At 38.6% G+C, this 14,304-nt stretch overlaps 1 protein-coding gene across 2 annotated transcripts in view; it reads right to left on the minus strand.

Moving 5' to 3' along the window:
• ttyh3a (tweety family member 3a) overlaps positions 1–14,304 on the minus strand; it is a 68,981-nt gene that overhangs the window by 26,305 nt on the left and 28,372 nt on the right. For both annotated transcript variants that reach the window (XM_079606064.1, XM_079606063.1), the window contains exons 3-7: positions 5,729–5,840; positions 5,353–5,573; positions 4,188–4,283; positions 2,309–2,381; positions 1,277–1,352 (exon numbers count right to left, since the gene is read on the minus strand). In XM_079606064.1, coding sequence (XP_079462190.1) covers positions 1,277–1,352; positions 2,309–2,381; positions 4,188–4,283; positions 5,353–5,573; positions 5,729–5,840 — 578 coding nt within the window. The remainder of the gene's footprint in view (positions 1–1,276; positions 1,353–2,308; positions 2,382–4,187; positions 4,284–5,352; positions 5,574–5,728; positions 5,841–14,304) is intronic.

The raw sequence follows: 14,304 nt of genomic DNA on the forward strand, positions 1-14,304 counted from the left end.
TTGCTGTAGCTCTTCTCTTCACAGCCGACTAACAAATTGATTAATCATAACAGAGGCCAAAGTTGACATATCGAACCTGCTTATGCTTCACTAAAGCATACAGGGATCCACATGCATTCATTATTACACTTCTGCTTACTGCGAAGCACCAACGCTAGAAGTCATTCACTGAGCCCCAATATAACCTCTGCATCTTAATGACAATCGCTCCAATATAACGAAACACATTTAAAGATGCCATATTATGCCACTTTTACAAACTCTTGCTTTTGTCTTTGGGTCTACTAGAATAGGTGTTCATGCTTGAATGTGTTTAAAAGACATTGTTGCAGCACCTCTCTTCCCAGTCTGACAGTGACGCTCCGTTTAGTTCCTGTCTCTATGAAGCCCCTCCTTCCAGCGCAGTGCAGTGTACTCTGATTGGCTGTCTGGACCAGTGTGTTGTGTTTGGTCAGTCGCTTCGAGCATACAGAAATGTCATGCCCCTTACTATAAAGGAGTTTCAACACACTAGTACTAATGCAACTCAGTCAGGCCTTGCACTATTTTTGTGGCTGGGAATTGTCTAAATGAGGAATATTGTGATGTGTACGTTCCTAGAAGAAAACTCAAGATTACAATCGAGGTGTTTAAGGGAGTTCAGAAACAGTTTGACTTTGTAGACCTTTTTCATACTCAAACAGTAACATTACACACTAAAGAAAGTTGAAAATGTAAAGCAGCATAATAGGTCCTCTTTAATAAGATTCACACATGTTCAAGCCAGTGAAAATGCTTCCTTTCCAGGGAATAAGTCACAGGAAGACCATTTTCCAATGGGCCGTACCCTGAGTCCACCTCGATTAGGCTTGACCAGAATGTATGATCTCACTCCGGCCACCCAAAGAGGAACGGCTTGGACACACAAAACAAACACAGGCTGGTGGATAAAACACCCACACAGTTGTCTCTTCCCACTGATTCACTGAGAGCATCCAGCCTCCTGAGGATAAGGTCACTTTGAAGAGGAACTGCTGTGTTGAGTAATGTTGATAAAGTGAGGAAGAGAAAGTCAGATGGAACACTTCCTCTCTGAACCAACAGGAAATGAAAGCCTGTGCGACTGTGACTCCTCAGAGAACACGCTCCTCCGTCAGGATGTGTAGGACAGTCTATATTCAGACAGACTCGCGGGTGATTCACAATAACACCTACTAGATTAAGCGTCTTACTCACAAATCAGAAGGAGGTGGAAGAAAGAAAATGGTAAAGAGAACTGGAGTTGAATAAAACGTACCTTTCTTGATAAGTGTGTACTGCTCTGACACCTTGGTAATGTACATGTCAGGTGCCGCACAGAAGTCACTGAAGCCCTAATATGAGAGAGAAAAGCAATTAAACGAGTTCTACACTTTATAGCATGTTATTTTCCACTGAAGGTCAGAAATGTTTTTCAGGACCAATTAATCGCCTTAGTTTATTCATTAAATGAATCAAAACTGACAGATTTTTATTTCAAATAACGTCCCAACCATGGCAAATTTTCAGTCCGTTGTGGACTGGGGAGGGAGTTTTGCATTGTGAGTGTTAAGGTCCTCCTTGCACCCGAGTCCGAAATTTGTAGGGCTGTAATCTCCCAGTCGATTAGTTAATTATTGGTCGATACGTTCTGGCTCGACCAAAATTCTGATTGGTCGTTTTTTTGCCGCGTTCATTTCATCAGGTGGAAAGCACTAATTGCTAATGGGGAAGTTTTCAAAGCACCCCTGTTTCACAGGTAAACGTCTGTCTTTAACGTTTTTTTTCCTAACGTCATTTTTAGTCGAAAATTTCAGGACTTCAGTCGACCAAGATTTTCTTTGGTTGATTACAGCTCTAGAAATTTGTATGCGCGTTTTTTGTAGTCGTCATTCGGTGGCTCTGTACTGTCAAAACACTTATCAAATGCGAAAAACGCAGAAAACCAAACCCGATCCAAATTTTTTATGATGGACGAAAGTTTCAGAGGCAGTGTGTAAATATGATTGACACAAATTGGTGTCGTATTTAGGTTTTAACGGTCAACATTTCGTACGAGGATTTCGGACTCTGTGTGCAAGTACCTTTTAGAGTACATCTACAAAAAAAAAAAAAATGTCATGATATCTCCCCTTCAAAGCAGTAATAAGGTATGCTAAACAGGCTGCTAATCAGAGATACACTATTACTGGCTGCTTTAGGTAATTCCACAGATATAATTCACGCGTGTGCAGGAAAGATCATAAGAGGAAGCATCAGTACAATACTGTCCTGCCTCTGTGTGGAGTAGTGTTGCCATGGAGACACTCACCGAGGAGACACTCAGTTCCAGACCCAGTGAGCCCCAGCTGATCACCAGCGCCAACACACCCAGAAAACACACCCTGAGAGAACAAAGATAATGATTATCTCAGCCATCATTATATACACTTTATACATGTTATGAACATTTAAATGGTTGGAAACCCCTCAAAGGGTTATTTCTGCTGGGGAAAACCCTTCATCCCACAACAACTTTCATTACTTTCAAATATAATTAGAATTGAATGGTGGTAAAACTATGGAGGCAGCACTGGGATTAAGCACACATTTATTGCCATCATCAATATAGCTTGTTATGAGTATCATCTTTGTGTAAAACATCTGCTCATCTTCACATCTAAAGGCCATATCGGAGCATATATATCATATTGCAGAATAGCAGACTACAAATAATGAATAATAATAATAATTTATAGTATTAAATAATATTAATAAAATGAAATCAAAAATAGTATATTATGCACACACTAATTATTATCATTTTATTGTATTAATATTATGTAATACTTCACTAAAATGCTTCTCTAAAAACGAATATATTTTATATCTTAAATATTGGATATCTTAAATAAGTATATTTATCTTATGGATGTTTATATATTTTAAACAAAAATTCTGAACAAAAATGACAGTTTGCAGTATAAGACTCTAAAGTTGTCTTCAAGAAAAAACAGAATGCATGTTATTGTGATTAATTAAATGTACATTAATAAACATTCTGGCTCCATCTGTTCATCTAAATTAAGGCCAAATAGAACAAAGGGACGGTATCTTGGTATCATGAATTGCCTTAAGTCAGGAGTGAACTATAGCAACCTCAAGATGTCGTGATTTTAGCAAGTAGCAACTTTTATTACTGAGCAAATCAATATCCTGACATTTACCTTCTGACACGGCCTCAAGTCAAACAGGCTTTTTTGCTATATAATGTGAATGCAAAATGTTAAATGTCTGAACATATAATGGGCAAGAAAAGCCAGAGGAAATCGGTAAGCCAGCTACAGGATAGAGATGCCAGGCTTTAATGTGAGCTCTAGCCCAGGGAAACAATGCTCTGCTCCCTTCTTTAAGAAACGGCAGGTTATCAGTGGCCAATGAGACGGCTCTATCCCTGTTTTTTGGCAGGGCAAGTGGAATTGTTTTGCACAATCTACTAAATGACAAAACATGATTGGTCTCACACCACGCACCTGAGGTACTCCGGTGTATACTTAAATAGCAAGCTCCTGACACGAAGACGGTTTCAAAAAGTAGATGAGCAACATGAGTTAACTATATTTTTATTCTTTTAGTATAGTGTGCAACAGCCGGGTCCCAAATTTTTAAATCCTGTTAATAACCTCCATAGAGATATTAATGTTTAACGATAACTTATAAACCTTTAAAGACAGACCTACTGTGAGCTACACAGTTAATTGATGGTATGTGTTTTGGTTAAAGCCATCAGCCCACATAATTTCTACTTCTTTTTTTAAATATTGTGTTCAAGAGAAGAAATCCTTGTGAGAAACTAAAGAAATCTGCACCTAAATCTGTCCCCGCCCACTCCCATGAAGCACTACGATAAACGAGTCAGTCCCCCTGGTTTCACAGACAAGGCTTAAGGTAGTCTCAGACTAAAATGCATTCATCAAAATTATCCATGAATTTTGAACAATACCCGTTCTCGTCTTAGGACAACTTTGATGAACTTTTTTGATTCACTTCAAATGTTGACTACTGTATATCAGTGCCAATAGCTATGTTTACATTGATACTTTTTGCTTCAACCATAATTAATTAATTCCAAATTCTATAAGCACTTGAAGCTCTATTTTCCTTGATGTACCACACATGACTCAAAGACACATCTATAAGAACTGTCTTACCCAATCAGAGTTCCTTTGGAGTTGCGTATGAGACCGAAGAGCACCAGAAGGCAAATAAGCACATCAAACAGCAGCAGACCCAGGTAGCCCAGCCACCTAATGAGGACAACACATTAACATAATACATTTAGGCCACAGCAAATTCTACAGCACATTAATGTCACTAACACTAACAGATCAGTTGTCTATTGTACATTTAAGTATATTAAATACACTACCACACCTTTATTGCGCAAGGATGCATTACATTTATAATGTTACAATATATTTCTATTTAAAATAAATGTTGTTCTTCTGAACTTTCATCAAACAATACAAAAAATGTATCACGGTTTCCATAAAAATATTAAAATATGTACTGTTTTACTTGTACTTTTTGAACAGTAGTATATACTACATACCTAAAAAATGTCTAAGTCTCATAACACATCTATTTAAATGCACATACCCTAATGAAGATCTTAACTTTTTTTTAAGCTTACTCATGCAAACTTTCCATCACAATGATAGGGGTTGTTGCTAGATGGCATAAATGTGGCAACATTTGTAAAAAAACATGCTTAGAAAATGAACAATTTGGGAATCCATACCAAAGATGTTTAGTTTTATAGGCTTATCCTGTTTTGGAAGCCTGGAATTAAACCACTTTGACTTTCTTTCACTGAGAAATGTAAATGGTTGACGGGAGGTGGAAAGAGACAGAGAGTGAACAGAATACTAATTTGTGACACAGAGAAATCCTTTGAGCTTTTTTTTTTTCTCCTGATTTTTTTTGGGGGTGTTAGAAAGGTTTTACACAAACAAAGTACACTTCATAATGAGTCACAACACGAGGTATAAAAGGAATCCCCTATTTAAAGTTAATATTTGAGAACACCCCGCTCATATTTTTACAGTTCTCTGATGCTGTTTTTTTTTTTGGTCATATGACATATGAGTTAAACTAATAACTTTTTTAGATTGTTTTAATTTTAAACAAAAAAGCAAGCTATTTTTCCTTTATTAAAAAGCACTAAATGTATAAATCCTTGCATCCGGGTACTGGAACCTGTATTTAAAAAAAAAAAATTTTAGTATCGCCTTGGTACTGAAGTACCAGAAAGTTTGACATCCCTACAGATTTCTTTCACTGATCTCTTTCTGTGACAGATATGAATGTACGTACCTATACCAGTCATAAAGTTCAATCTGGGTTGCCAGATCCTCCAGGGAGATACTGAGATTGTTCCAAAAAGGAATGTCAGCCATCTGACGGACCAGCTCGCCCCGCTGAGCCTGGAGTTTCTGTATGATGGACAGGTAGTCTGTATGCTTTGCATACTGCTCCTTCAGTAGCTGAAGATTCTCATCCACAGTCTGGCTCTGAGCAGATGTACTTTCTGACACCTAGAGAAACATACATTTGCTTTATAAGCTCTTTTCTCGTGAGCTAAGTATCAGTGTAACAACTGTGAGTAAGTCAGTGAGAATGTCAAGCTCTTGTGTGTTTTGGAGCGATGGAGCAACATTTGAACATAACCCAGTGTGCATCAGTGCCTCACCAGTTTGTTTATTCCTGACACGGTGCGGTTGGCATGGCGGAGGGAGTAAGTAAGTCGATTCACGCCGTCACAGGTCTCTCCGTTCCCGTAGAAACCAACAGCAATGCCGGCGCTGTAAGGACACAAAGAATTAAGGCCTTCAGTAGAGCCGTGGTAACCCTGAGGAATAGGTCAGTAATATCTCAAACCCTTCAAACAGCCGGCAGAAGATAACACAACTGAATAACATATGATATGAATCACCCATCAAATAATAGTTAAGGATCTTAGATAATTCAGGATACTGATGTACAGCAGTCATTCCTGACCAGTGGCACTTAAAAGGATAGTCCACCCAAAAATGAGAAGTCTGTCATCCTAGTAATAACTGTCATTCAACAACCGGAAATACAACAAATGTGTTTATATACACCACCATTTGGGACGTATACAAAAAAATTTTTTTGTGAGAAATTAATACTTTATTTTTATTATGTATTTTTATTATGTATTATGTACGTTATTTTTTATGTATATGTTGTGATTATTTTAACTCCTTTTCTATGTAAAGCACTTTGAATTACCATTGTGTATGAAATGTGCTATATAAATAAACCTGCATTGTATATGCAAAATATTTCCATTTCAAATAAATGCTTTTCTTTTGAACTTTCTATTTATCTAAGAATCCTGAAAAATCATGGTTTCCACAAACATTTAACAGCTCAACTGTTTTCAACATCGATAAATGTTTCTGAGCAGCAAATCAGCATATTAGAATAATTTCTGAACGATCATGTGACTCTGAAGACTGGAGTGAACATGCTGAAAATTCAACCGTTTAAAAATGGTCAAATCTTACCGACCCCAAACTTATGAATGGTAGTGTATATAACCAAAAAAAAAAAACATACACACATTAGTTATATGGACATTTTATGGGTTGGAAATTGGGAAAGAGAGTACCGATACTGTTTGAGGGAGATGAGTCATGACCATTATTGCATTATAAATGGCTCAAAACCAAAATGTTGCTGGTTTAAGGCTCATGAAGACCAACCTGTGAATAAGACAAACAGCCATTTGCTCTAGGGATGCACAATATATGGCCACCATATCGGTATCGGCCGATATGTGTTCATTTTTAATGTTATCGTTATCAGGCCGATAAGAACATTTGGTCGATATAAAAACTGATAAATAATGGATTATTTCCTTCAGCTGAGACACTACAGATGTACACTGTTCGCCATGATGTTATTGAAATACGATTGAAATCATTTTGAAAATGAAAATTAAGTGTAACATGTGTAGAGCAAGTCTGTCATATAGGCTTCATATCATTATAATGAGAACATCATTATAAGTGTGTGCTTGGGACATAGTGAGACTTTTGTTTTTGTAATGCTCTCAAAAACGAATATAAAAATTTGGATTTAGATTTATCGGCCATAGGCTTTCAGATATAAAGAATTATCGTATCGGCCAAACTTTTCATATCAGTGCATCCCTACTTTGCTCCAAGGGGAGGTCCCTAAAATTTAGCATAATCTAAATGACTACTTGCTTACTTATTCATTTGTAGAGTTAACAACTAACAAAATGTTGTCTGTGGCTTTATACAGAGATCTAGACAGAGAAATATAGTGGTCAGATATCACTCTGTGAAACTCAATGCACCACTGACACCACAGACTGTTGGGCTACTACAACAGCGCTGGGAAAAGAGAGATGAAAACGAATCGATTGCGCTAACAGCTTTGACCGACAGGGAATCAGGTTACAAACATTCGCTGCCCCACAAACCCACTGAACCAGCAGCGGACAGATGACCATCAAAACTTGAACTTGTTGCCTCTCCACCAGGTGGCACAACAGTACAACCTGCCAATGGGGCTTTCAATCCCACTCATTCCCATTCCCCACCCTCTCTCGCTCAAGCATCTCACCCAACTCCATTGTAAAGCATTCAATGGCAGCTACAATCAGCAGCCACCCCGTTACGGGGGTTCTGCGGCTAAACAAAGAGCTATTCACCGCGGGACAGGCCCACAGTTCTCAACTAGAGTACATTTAAGACGCATTCCATGCGTTTGCCAGTCTTATTGTTTGCTTCGTGGACAGGCCAAAGACTAAGTATTAAGATTTCACAATAACGTGGATTTGAAGGTCCTATTGTCAGTGAAGCACTACGCAGGAAGGAAGTCACTTGAGTTGAATCGAGTGACAGTCTCTTAAACTAGCTCTTAAACTGACTATTACATTTTCTAAACAAACAGTTGGTTGTGTTAAACTGATGCATGGTGTTTTGGTTTTATGCTCCAAGCGTTGTCGTGTTTAGCCGGGGCGTGTTGCGGCACGAATGTGCAGATCATGGGAGCAGATGTCACCTCGTCGTTTCCCCCCGAGGCCACGGTCATGTGACCCATTAGAGAGGGCTCAGTGGAGTTCCGAGCATTCCTACTACACTGCAAATCTGGTTGATAATCTGCAATAGCAAAGCTAACTAGATAAACAAATACAGGTTTAATCTCTCATAGCAGGTCATGAATGACTAGACTGTGATATGTGGGCCATTTAAATTTGCTCAAATTATAATGCTACTTGTGTGTTTACACAAAAATGGTGCAATGACTTCACTAAGAAATTACTTGTTTGTAAGAAGCAGGGGTTCATATTTGTTTAGTCATAACTGCTGCTCAGAATAAAATGTCAAGGAATACAAAAAATTAGCGTGGTGATAACCTACAATTTCAGATTGCACACAGAGTGGCCCCAGAAAATTATCTGCACAATTTTGGACACTGTGTGTTTGAATCTTATAGGATTTGAAGCAAAAAAATCAAACCAATGGCTTTAGAAAATAAGTGCTTGAGCTTTTCTCAGAAGACACATTTCAGCAATGACTTTTAATTATGTATGAAGTCAGTTCTCCTCAAGAACAGGTGTCCAGTCGGAGTTCACCACATAAATACGAATACTTTGACTAATACTTGACAACCAGAAAGTGTCATCTTTGACATTGTATCTACTTGGTTTTGGTCTTTTTTTTAAGATTGTAAAACAACAAACTTATTTTTGTTAACCATTTTGACTTGTGTAGTGTACAGTTAATATACTGTTAATATAAAAATAAATGCCTCTTTTTTTTAAATATAAATAGGGTATACTTTGGCTACTATATACAATGATACTGTTTCATTATCATCATAATATGCCATGGTATTTAAATGATAATGTAAGGTTCTTCAAAGAATACTATGGTATTACCATTGTAGAGGTGTCAATACAACTTGAAGAAAAAAGCAAAAGAGGGAAGCAGTGAGGTTTATAGGATCAGATGCATTCAACCATACAAGAGACATCTCCGATAATAGTTATGCTGAGAGATGGGAAGTGATTGTGGGCTCTAAAGCAAGATGTGACCCGAGGACAGATCAATCAATGGTCCCGCAGCTGCGGCCTATGGTGGGCCGACATCACTGTTATCCTGTATTAATTAAAGTTCAGTCTGTTAGACGGTCTCTATTCTGAGCCTAAGCTCTCACGGGGCAATACAGACATGCAGCTAACAAATAAATAACAAAAATAAGCCACATGACTCATCTAAATGTATCCCAGGGCTCGCTGATGCTAAGAAGCAGACTTTATTTGTGTAACATATAGAATAAGTAATGACCTGTGAATGTTGATCGATGTGAATGGGGTTAAACGCTCCTTAGAGAATAACACTCCATTGACTGGGCAGATCACACTGAGCGATCTCATTACTTATGCTCGTTCTGGTGCACCCATCCCCCTGAAGCACAGCGTCCTGAACCAGTGGGGATTTGGCTAAGTGGAGTGTCACACGGTTAAGATGAGACCGGTTTGGTCACTATGTGCCTGAAAATTGAGCGGCCTTTGGTGTTCTTACAAAAACAAAAGGCTCTCATGTGCTGATTCATTTAAAGTCCCTGTAAAGGCAATTCTACAAATAAATTCTAAACACATTATAAATGCTGAGGATCACCGCAGAAACCCGCCTCTGTAGTTATCATTTTACATGGGATAGTTTTATAAACTTTAGTCGGAGACAACTGGGATTCACTGATAATCCGCTGTTACTGGTGAATGGGGCCGAACCGACTATCTCCCGCCTCGGCCTTCATCCTCCCGTCGCGCCGACAACTGTGCCATCATCGGCAGTACGTGCCCACCAATGAGTGTAAGTTGCAGCGCGGCCAGCGGACACACCCCCAGCGTTTGAGAGCAGATACTACTGCTCATTTTTTCAGCTTATTTTATGTACTTGCTGGCATTTTTTATCATTCAAATGTGGCTGTGTGGCTAATAACACATTTTTCTGTGGTGTGACAAACTCAGAAAACATACTTCATTTTGACTTTACAGGGATTTTAATGAAAAAAAAAAAAAAAATGAAAAAAAGTTTGCATCACTTTTCAATAGGACAGTCACAGAGTGGGGTCACTGAGTGCTGAGGCACATGCTGCGTGTAAGTTAACAACACTGCTGATTCCATAGCTGAAGAGTTCCAAACTTCCACTGGCATTAATAACAGCACAAAAACTGACAGTGACATGATGTGAAGGCCAAGTATGGTAAACCATACTCAGATGGGTTAAATGCAGAGGACATAATGAAAACAAACTTTGATAAAAATAAAATGTAAATGTACAAAATTAATACAATTCTATCAAATATTCTTTAAAATCAATTGTAAAACAAAATTCTGGATCCATAAATAAGTCCTTAAAAGTTTGTCCTGATAAAAACAAAGCCTGTCTCAACATTGAAGATTAGGCAGTCCAAAATAATATGTTTTACAGACAAGTTGGCACAACAGTATTGACATTTTGGTGTTAGTATGGACTATCCGACACCTTGGACGTGTTTTGATTTAAAAGGGTATACACATCTTTTCCCAACCACAGAATTTATTTCAAATAATTTTCTTATTCTGACATTCTACCCATCTCTAATATATATTGGTTGATTAAGGGATTTATGTCCCCATCCAAGTTAGTGAACACACATTTAGGAGCAGTGAGTAGTGAACACGCACACACTGCCTACTGTGGACACACCCAGAGCAGTGGGCAATCATTTGCTTTGGCACCCGGGGAGCGATTGAGGGTTAGGTGCCTTGCTCAAGGGCACCTCAGTCATTTCCTGCCACAACTTTCGGGATACCAGTCTGCCTCTTCTAACTATTAGGCCACAACTACCCCTAAAACTGTGCGATGGGAGCTTCATGGAATGGTTTTCAATGGCCAAGCAGCTGCATGCAAGCCTCACATCAACCAAGTACAATACTTTTTAAAGTGTATATAAATGTATCTTTTTTGAAGCTCTTTGAAGGACAAAGAAACATAATACACAGAACAAGTGGCAGGTCTAACTCCAGCACCTAGAGCAGGTATTGAGTGGATTCTTTCTCCCTAACTTAATCACGTCTGATTGGCCATTGCATTCATGCGGTAAACAGTCATGATTGGCTACAATGCTAAAACGCGTAAAAAAACAAACAAAAAAAACTTGACAGTTTTCACAGATCACACATAAGATTAACTTTTAACATGATATTCACTATTTTATGTTATATTGTCAGCAAAGATATCACGATAACATTGCTATTAAATATTCAATGGATTCCCAAGCCCTGTCCAATATTAGCAGAGACAATTTAATAAGTACGAAAAATTGACATTATAACTGAAATGTACCCAAATAAATCAGAATTTAATCACAACTGGAATCAAGTGCTTGTGAATCAGAATTGAAAAAGGAATTCTGCTATAATTAATTCATTTGTATAGTTTACAGTGATGTAGAGCTGGACAGAACCATCATATTGAAGGCATAAAAATGTTGAATGAACACAGATTATATGTTCCAGTCTCAGGCTCTTCAGAATTCCCAAATAAGCTGCTGTGATGCTATCAAAGTCTTTGAAGTGGCTTCAGTGTCAAGTCATCAGCTGCTTAGCATAAACGCTGTAAAGGTTTCAGAGTCTAGCTCTGGATTTCCATAATCTTTAGTTATGCAGCGCTACAGCTAAAATGTGCCTGAAGCCACAGATATCAGAAGTCCAAGCATGAAACTTAGGTGCTGTGCATCAGAAATGAGTCCTCCAGACTGTTTCACACAAACTACATTCAAACTATCTGACAGAGGTGTGGATCAAACTTTAATCATTGAAAACAAAGCAAATTCATGTGTCTTGACCTAAAAGCCTTCACTATATCAATTCTGATTGAACAGTGTGCATTTGATGGGATTTCATCAGGACTAAATAATGCATGTGGTGCAACAGAATCAAAATAGACGTCAAAGAAACACTACTATAGGAGTAAATACCAACACAGACACTAAATGTTACTCACAACAACCAACAGGAAACATTTAGAGTAGGTGTTGACCTACATTACTGGTTGGACGGTAGATGAATCACAATAACATGCCTTAAGTTCTGCTGTTTATGATCGCTCCTCTGCGTCCTCATAAATCATTGATGCAGGACAGAGGATTGCATGTCTTAACCACATTTTGTAAAACATTCTTGTACTTTCTGGTTTCTATTGGAGTACTCAATGTATCCACTGAGATTTCTTGTAAAGCTCTCAAAATATGTGCCTTCATCAGCAATTCTCAGGAGATTTCTCCATACTTCCAAGAAAGACCAAAAAAACACTTCATTAAAAACAGAATTAGCAGACATATTTAATACTCCATCCTATGGCACAAGTTAGCCTTCAGGTCGAGACTACAGAGGGTATTTATTACAAGGGCTTCTTACTAAACAACCTGTTCCTGTATAGGCTGTCTAGATCCACAGGGTGTACAGCAAAACTGTCCACTGGACGGACGCCATGAGCTCGTTTCCTCCTCATGCATAAGTGATGAGTAGTCCATGCCGAATCTGCACTTTTACACATTTATGTGCTGATTGGGGAGGAATATCTGCATAGTTTTGCAGAATAATCTCAAATATGGTACATTTCCGTCATACGCAAGAGGGGAGAGGTCATTTGTATGACAGACATGTAATTATTTTGTATGTCAGAGCTTTCAGTGGAATTCTGATGATGCCGTTTTTATGCAGGCGTGTTTATGTGGAATACCATTTCTGTTGTGTCACTGTTACGTCCTCCCCTGTCTAGGGTAGAAGAGAAGGAACCGGAGAAGGGAGAGTTTCAAAATAAAGCTAAGGAAACTAAATAAATTAAAGTTACAGAGCCCCGGTCTCCTGTCCCAGCACTTTTCAATAAGAACATTTTTCAAAATCAACAATGTTTTAAAGCTACACTGTGTAGGAATTACTCCCATCTAGCGGTGAAATTGTATATGACTACCAACTTAATATTCTAGCCCCTCCCATTCCAAAGGCGTTTTAACTCCTACGGTGGTCGTATTATTTCAAATCTGCCGGCAGACGCGCGTAATCTCCCCCTCGCATTCGTCACGGTGCCACTGAATGTAAAAACGCGAAAGGCAAAGCTTGAATTTCCCGGTATGTCCCTCCTTGGCTAATGTATTTTCAAGATGGAGGTGCAACATGGCTTCCGCCATTCAAGTAGCTCATCCGTAGGTATTATAAATAGCAGATTCTACGCTTACGGGAATACTTGATTAGTTGGTAGAAGTAATTATACATTAATGAGCACATATAAAAAAAACAAAGTGTTATAAACAAAGTGTTTTTTTGCTAAGAATCAACTTAAATTACACAGTGTAGCTTTAAGGAACATAGTAATCTACCTGCTTCAGTCAACTAAATTATCTAAAATAAAGATGCAGTACTAAACATAACTCCCTCTCTAACTAAAAAAGAGAAAAAGACAACTAAATAAAATGGAGCCCACCTCCCTACAGCTTCCTTAAATTTCAATAATCAATGAAGTAACAAACAAACTCAGGGTGAGTGAATATCCAATTAACAATCAGTGCAACAAATCTTCCATGTGATAGGAAAATTTAGCAAATGTTTGGCACAGGAGAAAGGGACCCGAACTTAAATCCAGCCTCACGTCTCCGCAGCATTCCAACCTGGTTGGCTTTTATATGGGAGCACAAGGCCACGAGAGCGAATCAGAAGAGGGAGACAGTCATAAGCTCCGATTAACATCAATTGTCAATTGTGGGTGTTTCAACACACTAACGCAACTCAACCAGGAAAAGATGGCGCCGGTGAGGTCGGCTGCCGTCACGACTGCTCTGACCACTTTTTCTTAGTTTTGTTTTTAAGTCAGTTTTTAGCATCTTAAATCAGTAAATGATTACTATTGAGTATATTAGATATGATAGAGACACTCTTGTTTCTATTGGTGGATTATGTACTCACAATTCGATGTTTTTAACTCTGGACCCGAGCTGGCCGAATGAGATTCTGAGGGAAAACAATGGACGCGGCGCGAAGAAGCGGCGGCCACGAGGGAAACGAGCTGGCGTCAGGAATAGGCTGAGAGCTCGTGCACACCGCACACCTCTGCCTAGTATCCTGCTCGCCAACGTCCAGTCACTGGAAAACAAACTCGATGACCTCAGGGCAAGGATAAAGTTCCAGAGAGACATTCGGGACTGCAATCTCCTCTGCT

This window comes from Phoxinus phoxinus, assembly GCF_949152265.1.
Source record: "Phoxinus phoxinus genome assembly, chromosome: 1".
In the NCBI taxonomy this organism is placed as follows: Eukaryota; Metazoa; Chordata; class Actinopteri; order Cypriniformes; family Leuciscidae; genus Phoxinus; species Phoxinus phoxinus.